At 33.4% G+C, this 18,333-nt stretch overlaps 4 protein-coding genes across 4 annotated transcripts; all 4 read right to left on the minus strand.

Annotated features, from left to right (window-relative positions):
* Positions 1-379: 379 nt before the first annotated feature.
* Positions 380-4,041, minus strand: LOC103314108 (uncharacterized). Its single transcript, XM_008199099.3, has 3 exons — positions 2,994-4,041; positions 522-644; positions 380-468 (listed from the first exon to the last, which is right to left on the minus strand). Exons 1-3 carry the CDS (start codon positions 3,382-3,384, stop codon positions 395-397), a joined length of 588 nt encoding a protein of 195 aa, XP_008197321.2. The 5' UTR covers positions 3,385-4,041; the 3' UTR covers positions 380-394.
* A 3,643-nt stretch (positions 4,042-7,684) lies between these two features.
* Positions 7,685-9,193, minus strand: LOC103314107 (facilitated trehalose transporter Tret1). Its single transcript, XM_008199098.3, has 2 exons — positions 9,079-9,193; positions 7,685-9,032 (listed from the first exon to the last, which is right to left on the minus strand). The coding sequence occupies exons 1-2, from the start codon at positions 9,122-9,124 to the stop codon at positions 7,690-7,692; spliced, it is 1,389 nt and encodes a 462-aa protein (XP_008197320.2). The 5' UTR covers positions 9,125-9,193; the 3' UTR covers positions 7,685-7,689.
* A 2,827-nt stretch (positions 9,194-12,020) lies between these two features.
* Positions 12,021-13,644, minus strand: LOC660951 (facilitated trehalose transporter Tret1). The gene is made up of 2 exons (XM_967145.4): positions 13,416-13,644; positions 12,021-13,371 (listed from the first exon to the last, which is right to left on the minus strand). The coding sequence occupies exons 1-2, from the start codon at positions 13,513-13,515 to the stop codon at positions 12,056-12,058; spliced, it is 1,416 nt and encodes a 471-aa protein (XP_972238.1). The 5' UTR covers positions 13,516-13,644; the 3' UTR covers positions 12,021-12,055.
* Positions 13,645-16,263: 2,619 nt separating this feature from the next.
* Positions 16,264-18,283, minus strand: LOC660897 (facilitated trehalose transporter Tret1). The gene is made up of 3 exons (XM_967094.3): positions 18,066-18,283; positions 17,649-17,791; positions 16,264-17,603 (listed from the first exon to the last, which is right to left on the minus strand). The coding sequence occupies exons 2-3, from the start codon at positions 17,770-17,772 to the stop codon at positions 16,288-16,290; spliced, it is 1,440 nt and encodes a 479-aa protein (XP_972187.1). The 5' UTR covers positions 17,773-17,791; positions 18,066-18,283; the 3' UTR covers positions 16,264-16,287.
* Positions 18,284-18,333: the final 50 nt, after the last annotated feature.

Below are 18,333 nucleotides of genomic sequence, written 5' to 3' on the forward strand. Positions count from 1 at the left end.
GTATGTGTTAAAACAAAATTGGCGTTATTTCCAAAGCACTCTTCGCAAAAATGCTTTTTTCTTAATTTTGATCAGCATCTAAGGTTCAATCATATCATGTGATACATTGTTGTAATCAGAAATAAAAACACTTTCCAAAAATATATAAAAATAAAAATAAAATAATATAAAATAAAAAACTTGTGTTTTAATATTTTGGGGAGCAACAGTTGCCAGTGTGGCAACACTGCTCGGCAGGGGGCTGTGATTCATTGGCCAGTCTCCAGGCCCGGACTGAATTCATTGATAAGAGAGTTATTAGACCATGTGTGTATTTTGTGGGTTAAGCAAAATTCATGTATGCGGGCCTCTTGCTCACCCATTAAATAAAAAAATTAAATAATTTATAGCTAATTTATTTAGAAAGTTGGCGTTTTATCTTAATTGATGAATTGGAGTTGGTTCGTTCGGCGAAACCGGGCCATGCACCTGTAGGGGATTTTTTTTTAGTACAAAGGGTTGGCACCACTGGGGTGTTTTACATGGTTTTGTGAATTTTGAAACAGGTTTTTTTTCGGTTAGAAGAAGGAGGGACATGGCGTTTCGGGTCTCTTTGGGGAGGTTGACTTCAGGGGGGGCATCGGTGCTTGTGTCACTCCAAGTATCTGGAAATTAATTAATGGCACCAACATAAATTTATTGATAATGTCACCAAAAATGACAGCTAATTATTTCTAGTGATAAGTGTTGCTTCAGTGTGAGTCAGGCTTAATAAATGACAAGACACAATCAAACCTATTTTTGTTGACATTTCAACTCGTGAAATGTCAAAATCTTGATTTGAGGATTGCACTGGTGATTTTTTTAGAGATAAATACACAATACGTAATTCGCAAATGAATAATGAGTAATAATTTGTCGAAAATAAATAAAAAAAAGTTCAAAAATTGATCAAAAATTGTGTAATTTTTAACTTTTTCAAAATTTTAAGCACGTTTTTGAACAAAATTCTCAGGTTTTTGTTATATCCGGTCAACAAATACCAAACGAAGTTAAAAAAGACATTATTTTACCATTTTCGAGCGTTTTAACATGTTCTTCTTGCCAATAAACGAAATTATTTTAAAAATTTGGTAAAAATAAACTAAAAAGTTTTACAAAAATGGCCTTATTTCTGTCTTTTTCAAGTTTTTTTTGAAAAAGTAACCAAAATTATTCTTATTTTTAATTAATAATTTTCATTTTTTGTAACATTTAGACAAAACCGATAAAAAACTACCAAAATAAAAGTAGGAAATTACTTATTTTAGGTTTTTTTAAAACTTTGAGCACATTTTTGAACTAATAATTTTTTAGTTTTTCTGAAAGATCTTATTAAAACCGATCAAAGAAACGCAAAATGAAGTTAAAAAAGTTTTATTTTAACTTTAATTTGAGCGTTTTTAATTTGTTTTTTAAAAAGAAACGCAATTATTTTACATAATTTTGTTAAAAATAAAACAAAATGTACCAAATTTAAAAATGAATTGTTTAATTTTTAGTTAATAATTCTGACAAAAGTTCTACCAAAGTAATAAAAGTAGAAAATCATGTTTATGAGTAACATTTTGTCAAAAATTATTTAAAAAATTATAGAAATGTGATCGAAAAACATTTTATTTTTAACTTTTTCAAACCTCTGAGTACGTTTTTGATATGAATTTTCCGTTTTTTTTAAGATTGGGTTAAACCTGGCCAAAAGATTACAAAATTATGTTAAAAAAGATATTTATCATTTTCCAGCGCTTTAACATGTTCTTTTTGTCAATAAACGCAATTATTTTGCATAAATTTTTTAAAATAATGAAAAAGTTTACTAAATTTTCTAAAAATGGTCAATTCTATGTTTTTCAACTAAGTTTTTTCCGAAAATTAGCTAAAAAGTTACCAAATTGCATCGAAAAATTGTTATTTTTTATCTTATTTCGCTCGAGTTTGCCCAAAAATCCTTTAAATTAAAAAAACATAGTTGGCTTTTAATGAAATTAACCATTCATTTTCAAGGAAATAATTCTCAGTTTTTGCGACATTTTGATAAAACAGATATAAACCACCAAAAATGCAGTTATTTAGCAAAATTTCGAAGAAATTAACCGAGAACTCGTTAAATTCGACATAAAATCAAATTATTTTTAAGTTTCTATAGAATTTATAAGGTTCTTTTTCAAAACAAAACTAACATTTTTTGAAAATTTTTGTTAAAATTATTTGAAAAAAACACTAAAGTGGGTCGAATATTTTAATTTGTTTATAATTTTTTCGATTTTGAATGGTTTCTAACCTGACAAAACTATCATCTATTTTTCAAAGATTTAACAAAACGAACATCAAAATTAACATTATTTTGCCTCTTGCACCAATTTATGTGGTTTTTGAGCAAAGTTCCAGAAAAAATAAGTCGAAATATCAAAGAACTTAGACGAAATAAATGATATTATTTCTTATCTTCAAAAAATTTTAAAAAACGTTTTATAATAAATTCTTTGAGAAATTTGATCAAAATAGACTTTTTTTTATCTTTTTGAAGCCAATTTTTGCAAAATTTCTTAAAAAAATTAAACAAAATTAAGCCAAAAATAGTTTTATTTTTGTGCTAAATCATGTTTCTGGCCAAAAAAATTCTAATTTAAATTCCTAGTAAATTCTTTGATCAAATGGACATTCTTTTTATTTTTTTAAGTCAATTCACACAAAATTAAAAGAAAATAAACAACGTTATGCCAAAAATTGTTATATTTTTGCAGTAAAGCATGTTTTGGTCAAATAATTTCTAATTTGTTCTAATAAAAATTATATTTTTTATTTTTTCTGAACTCGAGCAATATTGGTCAAAGTTACGTCTATTTTTTGCGTACAAAATTTGAGTTCAAAGCAGTCACCGATTCTCAAATTAAGCTTGAACCCTGTACAGAATAAATAAAGTCCTTGACTTTAAATTATAGGTTGTAGGTCCCAAATATTTTGTTTTTTTGTACCCGAACATGAGCAGAACTCCTCTTGCGACGCCTTGACCACCCTGTCCCTTATACTCGCCAAAAGCCTCTGATAGCCCTCATCCACGCGCCTCTTCTCCGCCACTTTACTCGAACTTTTGCCCTCGTTACTTTTCCGCATTTTCCTTTGACAGCAACAGCCAATTTCGCTGGCGGCCTTCCGGCCCTCAGTCTGCGTCCCTTTGGTGATTTTCTGCGTTCGAAAGTCGCTCAGAAGCAAATTTTGCATCAACTTGTGTTGAGGTAAAGCCTTGCCTAACCGCCGTCTCTCCCCGAACCAAAAATTTGCCATCGTGGAATTTTGACAGAATGTGACTTTTCGCCGCGTTTCCTTGACTAACTGTACCCGCGATCGCATGTCATCACTGACCATAAAAGAAGTAATGGTGGAATGTAACCGTTTGGAACTTAACAATTCACACTCTGATTAAGACAGACGTGGAAATTTCGTTAATTAATTAGGATTGGAAGTGCACATGTGGGGATTTCTGACCCGTGACTGTACGGGAAAATAAGCGCAATTATTTTCGAGCGAATTGGACGACTTTTACTATGGTAATTTTTGGCCGATTCCGCGGCAGATGGTCGATGGGTTCTCGGTACCATATTGTTAGTAGGTAGCAGAGCTAATTAGACACGCTCACGATTCATTTATTTCCACAAAATCACAATTAACACAAATTTTGGACGCGTTCAAGTGCGCTTTTCCACTCCTCATTATTCGTGTCCACTTGTTGTAAGCGCGTCACAAGTTCGGTCAAGGTTATGCCAAAATCCGAGTTTTTCGGATCGTTGCGGAACTCTTCGATGATGGCTTTGATCTGCTGAGGGGGCATTTGGGCGTTTTTCGATAATTTTATGAAAATGTAACAGGCCAAGGCGCGGACACGACAATTTGTCACAATCACCAAACTGTCTCGTGGTTCTTCATTCAGAATTTGTACCAAATGCATTGCGAAAAATGTCGCATTTTGACAACTCAAAAGTGAAATATCGGAAAAATTTTTGCTTTTTCGTTCGATTTTATTCGCTTGTTATTAAACAAAGACCACCAAATTTAAGCAAATGTTTAACTAAATTCTCAGTTTGTTAAAACAAACCATAAAATTGCTAAACTAAGTCAAAGGTTAGATTATTTTGTCGTTTAACATAAGTTTTGCACCTAAAACTAACTGAAAAACCACCAAAGTGTATTTAACCGCTCGATTTATTTGAATATTTTTAGTTTACCACTAAAACACTCCCAAAAGTACAAAAATAAATCAAAATCGACAATATTTTTACAAAAATGGCGTTATTTCTGTCTTTTTCAAGTTTTTTTCGAAAAAGTAACTAAAATTATTCTTATTTTCAATTAATAATTTTCATTTTTTGTAACATTTAGACAAAACCGATTTTTTTAGAGATAAATACACAATACGTAATTCGCAAATGAATAATGAGTAATAATTAGTCGAAAATAAATAAAAAAAAGTTCAAAAATTGATCAAAAATTGTGTAATTTTTAACTTTTTTAAAATTTTAAGCACGTTTTTGAACAAAATTCTCAGGTTTTTGTTATAACCGGTCAACAAATACCAAACGAAGTTAAAAAAGACATTATTTTACCATTTTCGAGCGTTTTAACATGTTCTTCTTGCCAATAAACGAAATTATTTTAAAAATTTGGTAGAAATAAACCAAAAAGTTTTACAAAAATGGCTTTATTTCTGTCTTTTTCAAGTTTTTTTTTTAAAAAGTAACCAAAATTATTCTTATTTTTAATTAATAATTTTCATTTTTTGTAACATTTAGACAAAACCGATAAAAAACTACCAAAATAAAAGTAGGAAATTGCGTTCATGAGTAATATTTAATCGAAAATGAACGAAAAAACGCCAAAGATTAATCGAAAACCGTCTTATTTTAGGTGTTTTTAAAACTTTGGGCACATTTTTGAACTAATAATTTTTTAGATTTTCTGAAAGATCTTATTAAAACCGATCAAAAAAACGCAAAATGAAGTTAAGAAAGTTTTATTGTAACTTTAATTTGAGCGTTTTTAATTTGTTTTTTAACAAGAAACGCAATTATTTTAAATAATTTTGTTAAAAATAAAACAAAATATACCAAATTTAAAAATAAATTGTTTTATTTTTAGTTAATAATTCTGCCAAAATTTCTACCAAAGTAATAAAAGTAGAAAATTATGTTTATGAGTAACATTTTGTCAAAAATTATTTAAAAAACTATAAAATGTGATCGAAAAACATTTTATTTTTAACTTTTTCAAACCTCTGAGTACGTTTTTGATATGAATTTTTCGTTTTTTTAAGATTGGGTTAAACCTGGCCAAAAGATTACAAAATTATGTTAAAAAAAATATTTATTTTATCATTTTCCAGCGTTTTAACATGTTCTTTTTGTCAATAAACGCAATTATTTTGCATAAATTTTTTAAAATAATCAAAAAGTTTACTAAATTTTACAAAAATGGTCAATTCTATGTTTTTCAACTAAGTTTTTTCCGAAAATTAGCTAAAATGTTACCAAATTGCATCGAAAAATTGATATTTTTTATCTTATTTCGCTCGAGTTTGCCTAAATATCTTATAAATTAAAAAAACATAGTTGGCTTTTAATGAAATTAACCATTCATTTTCAAGGAAATAATTCTCAGTTTTTGCGACATTTTGATAAAGCAGATATGAAACTACCAAAACAAAAGTAGAAAAGAACATTATTTTTTTATAAAATGACCAAAAAGGCAGTTATTTAGCAAAATTTCGAAAAAATTAACCGAGAATTCGCCGTTGTTAAATCAAACCAGAAAATTGCTAAACTAAGTCAAAGATTAGATTATTTTGTCGTTTTACACCTAAAACTAACTGAAAAACCACCAAAGTGTATTTAACCGCTCGATTTATTTGAATATTTTTAGTTTACCAACAAAACACTCCCAAAAGTACAAAAATAAATCAAAGTCGACAATATTTTGGTCTTTTTCTCTTGTTTTTTATCTTTTTCTAATTATTTTTTGAACTAATTTTTTAGTTTTTTCTGTAAGATTTTGATGAAACAGATAGGAAGGTCTCTACTTATTTATTCAAAACTAAATTTACCTTTGTTTTTAAAGCTTTCAGGACGGTTTTAGCTTTCCGACATAGCGCCAAAAAGTGGTATTATTTACTTTTCAGCTAAGTTTTTTTAACAAATTCTTTTAAAACTAACAAAAAATTTACCGAATTGTTATGTTTTTTCTGTTTCACCTGATTTGGTTTCTTTTTGAACGAAATCTCGTCAAAAATAAATCGGAAAGCCAAAAAAATAAAAATTAACAAACTATTTCTATTATTTTCTGTGAAAAGGTCTTTTAAGAATTAAAGTAAAAACTTTAAAATTAAAGGTTTTGTGAAACGTTTTTTAAAACTAGCTGAAAAAACACAGAAATAATTTGAACTGCCGTTAATTTAGTTCTCTCGATTTATTTGCTTTAGAACTGGAAACTTATACTTAGTTTACCAGACCTCAAAACAGGTCAAAAAATATAAAAAAAATCAAAGTGACATTATTATGCCTGTTTTTGAGCAAAATTGTGTCAAAAATAATCCAAAAAATCACTAAATTTTATTGAGAATAGTGTTTTCTAAACTTTTAAGCACATTTTTTAATTAATTTTCTAGGTGTTTTCGTAGAGATTTTAGTAAAAGAGTTCGAAAAGTTACTGGGCATTTGTTTCAAAACAAGCCAAAATTTTACAACATACAGTCAAAAAAATTATTATTTATTTTTCAACTAATTTTTTTCAAAAAAAATTTGCTATGACTAACCATAAGCATTGTTATTGTGTTCGTTTTTAAACAAAGTTTTGTCAAAAATAAATCAGAAACCACGCAAAATGGATTCAAAATTAATTGCTATTAGTTATTATCATTAATTTCGTTATTTTCTGTAAAAAAGTTTTTTGAGAATAAAGGTAGAGGCTTTAAAAAAAGTTTTTTTGCGAAACGTTTTCTGAAACTAACTGAAATTGGTTGAAATTAATGTTAGTTTAATTCTCTCTATTTAGTTTGCTCTTAAACTTAGTTTACCTGATGTTAAAGCACAAAAATAAGTTAAAATCAACATTATTTTGTCTCTTTTATTTAGTTTGACCTGTTTTTGAGAAAAATTTTATCAAGAATAAACCGAAAAATCACTAGATTTTATCGAAAATGGGTCGATTCATATCTTTTCAAACTTTTTGAAACACGTTTTTAAACTAATTTTTTAAGTTTTTTTATTAAAACAGACCCGAAAATCAATAAATTTCCTTCTACTATTTCCGAGCGTTTCAGCACGATTTTAAATGCAAAGGGGATTATTTCAAAATTTTACGTCATATTCCCAAAACATGGTAGATATCATGTAAAATTTTTTAACCAAAAATTTTTCCAAAACTAACTAATTGTTTCGTAAATTGGATGAAATTTATTTTTATAATCACAGAATTTATTTCACAAAAATAATTGGGAAATTAAGTTATTGTGTTTGATTTAACTTGTTTTTGAACAAAATTTTCTTGTCCTTGATAAATTTGTTAAGAAATTGATTTGGTATTTTGTAATTAAAGCAGACCAAAAAATATCAAATTAAAGGCTTAAGGTACAGCCAGAATGGCATTAATTTCAAGTTTTTAAAATAACAAAACAACAATTCGTTAATGTTTTATTGAGCCATATTCCAGAATTTGTTGTATCTCAAGCAGACTTTTGCCCCTTGTCTCCGGCACAACCTTCCACACGAACGCAACCCCAACGCCACAACACGCCGCAAAAAACCAAAAAGTGAACCCGAGCCCAATAATCTGCGCCAAATTTGGGAAAAACAGCGTTAGGACAAAGCCCAAAACCGAGCAAACACAGCACACAAAAGTGGAAGCGTGCGCTCTGACATGAGTTGGAAAAATCTCCCCAAGCATTGACCAGCTCACAGGCCCCACACCGGTGGTAAACATCACAAAATAGAGAATTAAACTGCCGACAGGCACCCAGAACATTTGCGAGACTATTGAGTCGAAACCGTTGATCTTGAGCCAAAAATACAGCCCCAGGAGAGAATGTGCGAGGAACATTCCGACCAAAGAACCCAACAGGAGGATTCTCCGGCCCAAGCGGTCGATTAGCTGCGAAGTGACCACGTTGGTGGTTAGTTGGATGAGCCCGATTATGATTGCGGAAATTTCCGGCTTGAGGCTGCTCCCGGAGGCTTCGAAAATCGACTGCATGTAGGCTACGATGACGGTGATTCCGGAACATTGCTGGAAGAAAATTAATCCGGACCCGATCAACACTCCCTTCCGTATTAGCCGGCTTTTGACGACTTGTCCGAGTCGGATTTTTACGTTTTTTGACGCTTCCACATTTTTTATTATTTCTTCTAACTCTTTCTCGTCGTAACTCGTCCGAAGTTTCCTTAGCGCTACTTCAGCTTCTTCCTTCCGGTGCACCATAACGAGGTAATAGGGACTTTCCGGGACGTGCCAACTGACAATTATGAGGAAAAAAACCGCTGGGGCCACCAAAACCAGGCACAGGGTTCTGATGGTTAGGAAAGGGCCCACGATGAAGCAAAAAACCGTCCCGGAAACGTACATGACGCTGATGCAGCAGCCCAAAGTCCCTCTGTTTCCATCTTCGGCGATTTCTCCAACATAGATGGGGACAATGGAATAGACAGAGCCTATCCCGAGGCCCAGGAAAAATCGGCTCGAGTAAAACAGGGTGATGTTTTTGGCGAAAGCTAGGACCAAATGCGGGATTATCATCGGGATAGTGAGCACTAGGAGGGTTTTTTTCCGGCCGATTTTGTCCACAACCAGGGCGCTTAAAACGGGGCCGATGGAAGCCCCCACGCTTATCAAGCTCGCAAGCCAGGACTCCTCAAAGGGCGATATTAAACGGCCGAAAGGGTTTTCTTCGAGTTTTCCCGCATTGTTCAGTTTCGGGATCACAGGGGAAGTCCAGGAGTACGCAGCTCCGGTTAGGAACGAAGTCAGGTTAACTTGAATCGGGGGTGATTATTTCGGTGATTGATTTAGGAAACTCACTTGATAGGACGGAGAAGTACAAACCCCAGTTGATTTTTTTGCTCATTGTGCACAACTGGCTATTGTGTCGTTTATCTTTCGGCGCAAAATTAAGTCAATGGTGTTTCAAGGTGATTAAAACAATACAAATCAAAGTGGAAATTTTATTTTTGCAATAAATACGGGTACAGTTTTTTATTTTCGGAAGGCTTAGATAAAGAATGTTCCGATGGGGCGAATTGTTGGAAAAATCAGGAAACAGTTCGATATTTCACAAAACAATATTTTCTACGAATTGTCATATTTTGACGAAAGTGAATAAAAAAACTACGAAATTTGATGGAAAATCGTCATATTTTTAACTTTGAGGACGTTTTTGAACAAATTAAATTCTCAATTATTCTGAAAGATTTTATAAAAACCGGCAAAAAAATTACGAAATTTAGTTAAAAAAGTCGTTATTTAATTATTTTCAAGCGTTTTAACATGTTTTTTTAACAATGAATTATTATTTCGCATAATTTTGTTAAAAATAAACCAAAAGTTTACCGAGTTCCTCAAAAATGAGGTTATTTTTGTTTTTCTCTACAAAGTTTTTTACAAAAATTAGCTGAAAATTTACAAAATTGCATCGAAAAATTTATGTTACTGTTTTTTAATATTAACTTAGATCGCTTTCAACGACATTTTCTCAAAAATAAGCCAAACAAACAAAGTTTACGTAATTCTTCTCAGTTTCTGTGACTTTTTGATAAAACAGATAAAATAAGCTACCAAAGTAAGAGTAAGAGTAAGAAAATTACGTTTAGAGTAAAATTTTGTCAAAAATAAACTAAAAAACTACAAAATTTGATGGAAAATCGTCATATTTTTAACTTTGAGGACGTTTTTGAACAAATTAAATTCTCAGTTATTCTGAAAGATTTTAGAAAAACCGGCGAAAAAATTACGAAATTTAGTTAAAAAAGACGTTATTTAATTATTTTCAGTTGTTTTAACATGTTTTTTTTTAACAATGAATTATTATTTCGCATAATTTTGTTAAAAATAAACCAAAAGTTTACCGAGTTTCTCAAAAATGAGGTTATTTTTGTTTTTCTTTACAAAGTTTTTTACAAAAATTAGCTGAAAATTTACAAAATTGCATCGAAAAATTGATGTTACTGTTTTTTTAATATTAACTTAGTTCGCTTTCAACGACATTTTCTTAAAAATAAACCAAACAAACAAAGTTTATGTAATTCTTCTCAGTTTCTGTGACTTTTTCATAAAAGAGATAAAATATGCTAGCAAAGTAAGAGTAAGAGTAAGAAAATTACGTTTAAAGTAATATTTTGTCAAAAATGAACTAAGAAACTACAAAATTTGGTCAAAAATCGCATAATTTTTAACTTTTTCAAACTTTATAGTACATTTATGAGCTAAATTCGCAGTTTTTTAAAGAAATTTTGATAAACCCGGTCAAAAAAACACAAAGTATAAAGTTAAAAACGACATTATTTTAACATTTTTAAACATTTTAACATGTTTTTTTTTTACAATAAACGCAATTATTTTGCATAATTTTGTTAAAAATAACCCAAAAGTTTACGGAGTTCTACAAAAATGGCGATATTTCTGTCTTTTATAACTAAGCTTTTTTTAAAAGTTACCGAAAAAATTACTAAATTAGATCGAAAAACGATTTATTTTTTATTTTTATTTAAATTTTTGAGTACGTTTTTGAACGAAATTTTTAGTTTTTTTGAGAGATTTCGTTAAAACCGGCAAAAAAAGAAGTTATTTAACTAATTTCGTGAAAAATAAAGCACAAGTCCACCGAACTTCACAAAAATTACATTATTTCTGACTTTTACAACTAAGTTTTTTCAAAAATTAAAAAATTATTGATATTTTTTTATCTTATTTCGTTCGAACTTGCCTAAAAATCTTGGAAATTACAAAAAATTAAAAAACTTGGTTCGCTTGCAGCGACATCTCTTGAAAAATAAGCCCAACAATCACGGAACAACCGGAAACGTCTTTAAATAAGTTTTTTAAGCATTTAAGTTTATTTTAAGTTAAATAATTCTCAGTTTCTACAAAAATGCCAGTAGAAAATTACGTTATTGTAATTTTGATAAAGTAGTAAAAATGCAGTTATTTTGCAAAATTTCGTAAAAAATTAACAGAGAATTGGTCAAATTAGCCATAAAATTGTATTATTTGTCAGATTTATAAAGTGTTTAAGCACGTTTTTCGAAACAAAACTAACTTTTTCCAAAAATTTTTGCCAAAATTGATTGAAAAAAAATCAAAATAGAAGATTTTGTTCAAATATTTGGGCATTGCTCAGTTTGGGAATCACAGGAAAATTGAAAATTAACAGAGAATTCGTCAAATTAGCCATAAAATTGTATTATTTGTCAGTTTTATAAAGTGTTTAAGCACGTTTTTCGAAACAAAACTAACTTTTTCCAAAAATTTTTGCCAAAATTGATTGAAAAAAGATCAAAATCGAGGATTTTGCTCAAATATTTGGGCATTGCTCAGTTTGGGAATCACAGGAAAATTGAAAATTAACAGAGAATTCGTCAAATTAGCCATAAAATTGTATTATTTGTAAGTTTTATAAGGTGTTTAAGCACGTTTTTCGAAACAAAACTAACTTTTTCCAAAAATTTTTGCCAAAATTTATTGAAAAAAAATCAAAATAGAGAATTTTGCTCAAATATTTGGGCATTGCTCAGTTTGGGAATCACAGGAAAATTGAAAATTAACAGAAAATTCGTCAAATTAGCCATAAAATTGTATTATTTGTCAGTTTTATAAAGTGTTTAAGCACGTTTTTCGAAACAAAACTAACTTTTTCCAAAAATTTTTGCAAAAATTGATTGAAAAAAGATCAAAATCGAGGATTTTGCTCAAATATTTGGGCATTGCTCAGTTTGGGAATCACAGGAAAATTGATTAAAACACCCAAATCAACGTGGAAACTTTATTTTTACAATAAATACACTCACTTCCCTTCTAACAATTTCTGTATCTCTTGCAAACTCCTCCCTTTCGTTTCGGGCACCACTTTATAAATAAAAACCGTCCCGACAAGACAAATCATCGCAAAAATCAGAAAACAATTCGACATTCCGCAAAACAAAGCCATGGACGGGAACGCAACAGTGACCACAAAAGTGTTAACAAAGCAAGTGACACTGGTGGCAGACGCTGCCAGCGACCTAACACTTGCCGGAAAAACCTCGGCCATTACGGCCCAAGGCACCGGCCCCAGACCAAAACTAAACGCCAGGATAAAAACCACAAGCGATAAAACGGGCAACCAGGACAACTTCGCCACAACTGCAAATTTATGCCCCTGGAGGTAGAAATACACCGCGAGAAGTAACAAAGTTACGGACATTCCAGCCGAAGAGCACAAGAGTAAAATTTTACGGCCGGCCTTATCCACAATCGTGGAGGCCAGAACTGTGCCAAAAACCTGGAAGGTACCGGTGATCATTGCACAAATCTCCGGCGCGAATTTGCTCCCAGTGGCCTCGAAGATGGTCTGTAAGTACGACATTATCGCACTCACGCCGGCCGATTGCTGCAAACTTATCAGCCCTAGGGAGATAACGAAGGCTTTACGCAACGATTTTGTCTTGAGCAGATTTGTAAGCCCACTGGTGGTTGGTTCCCGGTTTTGGGACGTTTCCAAAAGCGCTATTTCCGTTTCGATTGATTGGTTGCGAAGTTTGAGCAAACTTTTAACAAGTTGTTTGCGCTCATGTTTGGTTGCCAGAAAAACGGGACTTTCGGGACACAAAATAACAAAACACGGGAGAAAAACCGCCAAGGGGGCGAGACAAACCAGACTGAAATTCTGTATGGTGAGGTATGGGCCCAGGAGGAAGGTGAAATTGAACCCAATTGCGATAAAAACGCCCATGGAGCACGCCAAAGTGCCCCTGTTGTGGTTTTGGGCGATTTCGGCCAAATACATTGGCAGCACTGCGAAAACCGTGCCTATTGCCACCCCTATCGAAAATCTCGACACGTAGTAGAGCCAAATCGAGTGGGCGTAGGCCGTAATTAGAAGCGAGCCAACTTTGATGAGAGCTAAAACAAGGAGACTTTTTTTACGTCCGATTTTATCGGCGATTTTTCCGGCGAGGAAAGGGCCGAAGATCGCGCCCAGTGGTAGCAAGCCAGCCACCCATGAGGCCTCCGAATGGGTGATAACGCGTCCGAGGGGGTTATCGGCACTTGAAAGGAGTTTTGGGAGGACTGGGGCCACCCAAACGATGGCGTTTCCCGTTGAAAAACCCAGCAAATTGGCTGGAAAATCACTTTTTTTGGCTGGTTTTTCGACTTGTACTCACCGATTGAAGCGACGAGGTAGAGATAGAAGTTGAGTTTTGGCCTTTTTGGGGCTGGAGAAGTGTCTTTATGGGCGATTTCGTCGAGTGGTATTTCTTGCATTTTGGTTTAGTTGGCGCTGAATGATAACCTTTGTTATCGCGGGAAGAAATGCATAAAGCGGGCTTGTGGCCTTGTCTGGCTAGGATATGCAGTGTTGAGGAGGATTAAGGTTAAAAAAGCAAATATTTTGAAAAATACAGAAGCTGATCGAATGAGTTGGCACTTTGTGGTCTTGGCTCACTTTGAATAGATAAGAGGGAAAACTATAACAAGAGTTATTTATTTGGGGATTTAGGATACACAAAAGATGACGTTGGAGCTTTTTTTTGAGTTAATGACCTCAAAATTGGTGGACGCTGCTGTTTCAGTTATCTTAAGTCACTATAAAAATAAAAAAAATTATTTTAATTAAAAAAATAATAAATTGATTAAATGTTTAGTTTTCGTCGTATTTTTGTAATTCTTAAGTTACTAATTTTTTGGCTAATGAGTTTTAAAAAGTTTTTAGTAGTTTCAGTTCATATTGAAGAAAATTCAAGAGTAATACTAATAATAAAAAATGCCTCAGTAGTATATACATTTTTGGTGACATTGTAAAGAACTTTTTCAGGTTTTTTAACTACATCCCGGCACATTATTGCAAAAAAAAAGAGAAAATTTACCCTGGTTTTAGTTTCAGCTAAAAAACTGATACAAAAAGAATTGCTAAACGAGAGCAATTACATGGAGGACGGAAGCGCAAACACGCGAGGAGAATTTAAAACGCTGTTATTATTTACTTAAAAAAATTATTTATTTGACAAAACTTTTCCTTGGTCTCCGAAAATAGACAAAAAAAAACGCTAAAGCGCAAAAGATGGCAAAAAATCAGAAGGCTTGTCCCATGCCCAACACCTCAGCCAACGACAAAAAAAACTCCAAATCAATTGTTTTTTTAAAAAAGGAAACATTTGAGACAATACAAATCAAAGTGGAAATTTTATTTTTGCAATAAATACGGGTACAGTTTGTGTATTTTTGTAAGACTTAGATAAAGAATGTTCCGATGGGACGAATTGTTGGAAAAATAATCAGGAAACAATTAAATATTTCATGAAACAACTTTCTACGAATTGTAGTATTTTGGCGAAAGTGAATAAAAAAACTACAAAATTTGATGGAAAATTGGCATATTTTTAACTTTGAGAACGTTTTTGAACAAATAAAATTCTCAGTTATTCTGAAAAATTTTATAAAAACCGGCGAAAAAATTACGAAATTTAGTTAAAAAAGACGTTATTTAATTATTTTCAAGCGTTTTAACATGTTTTTTTAACAATGAATTATTATTTCGCATAATTTTGTTAAAAATAAACCAAAAGTTTACCGAGTTCCTCAAAAATGAGGTTATTTTGTTTTTCTCTACAAAATTTTTTACAAAAATTAGCTGAAAAATTACAAAATTGCATCGAAAAATTTATGTTACTGTTTTTTTAATTTTAACTTAGATCGCTTTCAACGACATTTTCTCAAAAATAAGCCAAACAAAGAAAGTTTATGTAATTCTTCTTAGTTTCTGTGACTTTTTGATAAAACAGATAAATAAGCTACCAAAGTAAGAGTAAGAGTAAGAAAATTACGTTTAGAGTAATATTTTGTTAAAAATGAACTAAAAAACTACAAAACTTGGTCAAAAATCGCATAATTTTTAACTTTTTCAAACTTTATAGTACATTTATGCGCTAAATTCGTAGTTTTTTAATAAAATTTTGATAAACCCGGCTAAAAAATCTTAAAGTATAAAGTTCAAAACGACATTATTTTAACATTTTCAAACGTTTTAACATGTTTTTTTTAACAGTAGTTTCAGTTCATATTAAAGAAAATTCACAAACACGCGATGAAAATTTAAAACGCTGTTATTATTTACTTAAAATGATTATTTATTTTACATCTAAAAATTTTTTGTTTCTTAGGCTTCCAGTATTTCAGATTTTTATTTTTTTATTTCTGCACAGTATCTATTTCATATTATTCATCAGTTTTTCGTGGTTTTCAATTTATTAGTGTTCTCTTTTACATTTCTACAGCAGTTCTTAGTTTTTTAGAATTTCAGTTTCACTTTTTAGTTTCTTAGCGTTAAAGTTGTTAAAGTTTTTTTGTCAGTTTTCAAACTTTCAATTTTTGAAAATATACATACTTTATCACTTATCAGCCTTGCTTCTAAAATAAAAAAATATTTTACGTAGCTAGTTTTGATTTAAAAAAATTATTTATTTTAATTTTTATAACTGTATTTATAAATTTTTCTAAGCCAAATATGTAGATTTTAATTATAATTAGTTTGCGAAAGTCCTACTTTTTTGCATTTCCTAGTTTTTGTGCTTTCGTCAAAAAAAATAAATTATTTCAAAAACTAAGCAAAAGCGACCATTTTATTCACACCTAAGACAAAATCCCGTTCTGTGAGAAAGACCAACCCTAAAAACCAGTTCACTCTCATTTGTCCCAGAAATGAGCAATTGACCAATAAAAATATAAAAATCACCTCTTACTTGTTTATCAGGTGCACAAAAAATTGCAAGACGATTGAAGCGTTCGTCATTGGATATCGGGTGGGAGATTGCACTCCCAACTATTTAACGGACCAATCACAAAGCGATTAAAACTGAGCAAAAAACTGTTGCTTGATTATTTTGCAAATGTCGGCCAAACCACCTGGAATTTCGCAGTTTTTGACGAAAATTTCCACCGCACCTAATTACCTCAATATTTAAATTGAGATTTTTTATTTGTTCAATGATTTAGGCGAAATAAAACCACACCCCATACTTTGCAAGTGCTTTTATTCAATCAATCCCCCCCTAACAATTTTTGTATTTCTTGCACACTCTTGCCCTTGGTCTCCGGCAGCATCCAATAGATAAAAAACGCCCCTAAAAGACACATCCCTGCGAAAAACCAGAACGAATTCGCCATCCCCACAAGATTCGACAAAATCGGGAACAACAGAGTGATAACAAACGCGGCCACGAAGCAGATAAAACACGTAAAACCCGCCGCCACTGACTTGACACTTGAGGGAAAAAGCTCGCCCATGACAGCCCACGGCAGTGGCCCCAAGCCCACATTAAACGCCACCATGTACACGACCAAACTGGCCACCGGCAGCCAGGAAATCGCCCCAACTTCCAGGTGCTGGCCCTTGCGGTAGAAATACAGCCCTAGAGCCAGGAGCGCAACACTTGACCCGACTGCCGAAGTCAGCAGCAGAACCCTGCGGCCTAGACGATCAGCCAGGAGGGACGTGACCACAGTTGCGACCATTTGCACAACCCCGATGATAATTGTGGCCATTTCCGGGCTTTGCCCACTTCCGGAAGCCTCAAAAATCGTCTGCAAGTACGACAAAACGGCGTTAATTCCCGCAAATTGCTGCAGGATCACAATTCCAAGAGTTACAACCAAACCGCGCCTCAACGCCCGGAATTTGAACAAATCCAGAAGGCCAGTTTTGATTTTCCTCTCCTCAAAAACCCGCTGCGTGATTTCCAAAACTTCGTCCCCAACATTTTCACTGTTCCTCAATTTCATCAAACTTTGCTCTAAGTCACGGCTCCGGTTAGCCGCGGCCAGAAAAAAGGGACTTTCTGGGACAAAAGCCGAAAAAACGGCCAGGAAAACCAGCAATGGGAGGGTACAAACGAGACAAAACGTCCCCACTTCCAGAAAGGGACCCACCGCGAAGGCGAACAACAGCCCAGAAGCCACAAACGCGCCCATGGAGCAGCCCAGCGTGCCGCGGTTGTGGTCCTGGGCGATTTCGGCCAAGTAGATGGGCAGGACCGTGAAGACGCTGCCGGCGCCCACGCCCATGGCGAACCGGGAGAGGTAGAACCATGGGAGTGTGGTGGCGTACGCCGCCAGGAGCAGGGACCCAGTCATGGGACACGCGGCCAGGATTAGGGCCTTTTTGCGGCCCAGTTTGTCGGCGACGGGGCCGGCGAGCAGCGGGCCCAGGATGGCGCCCAAGCAGACCAGCCCGGCGATCCAGGAGGCTTGGGTGTGGGTGATGGGGCGGCCCAATGGGTTGTTGTGGCCGGCTAGCTTCGGGAGGACGGGGGAAGGCCAGCCGAAGGCCACGCCGGCGGAGAAGGCGGCCAGGTCGGCTGGGGATTGACGGTTTTGGCGGTTTTTAACCGGGGTTTACTCACCGATTGCGGCGGAAAAGCTGAGGAAGGCGCTGGTTGTGGGGGCGGTGGAGGGTTTTAGAGCGGTGGGGGTTGGGGTGTCGGTGGTGGGCTTGTAGACCACTTCTTGGAGAGACGGTTCGGCCATGGTGAGCGCTTTTGGGGAACTGTGTCATATTGATTTATGTTTTTGACGAGGCATTGTTGTTGGAAAAATAAACAGATAAATGGGATAGTTGGACGAAATTGTTATCTGAAGAACAAGGCATGTTGTAAATCCTGAGTTACGAATTTATTACGGATTTAAGTAAATACTTGAGTTGTTGAATTGGGTGCAATGTGGTGACGCAATTTTTACATCAGTTTGCAATACACACGCTTAATCTGGACAAAGGGGATTGGAATTTTGCTTCCTGGTTTTGGGAAAGCACAAATATTTACCTTATTGGCGTCACTGTCTTGAGAACTATTCTACTGAAAAATAACAGTTACAAAAAGAATTGATAAATGGGAGCAATTTTGTGGGAGGACGGAAGAAGAGTTTAAAAATTATCGCACTAGGTTAAAGTACTACATCTATTGCTTTAGATTTTTTAGTTTGTTTAGAAAAATGCACACGGTTTTTTTAGTCATTTACTTCTCTGTTGCTTCAGATTTTTTGCTAATGTCAAAACTGCCAACAGATTTTTTCCACCAGCTCTAATAGTTT

This window comes from Tribolium castaneum, chromosome 6 (genome assembly GCF_031307605.1).
Source record: "Tribolium castaneum strain GA2 chromosome 6, icTriCast1.1, whole genome shotgun sequence".
NCBI classification, from domain to species: Eukaryota; Metazoa; Arthropoda; class Insecta; order Coleoptera; family Tenebrionidae; genus Tribolium; species Tribolium castaneum.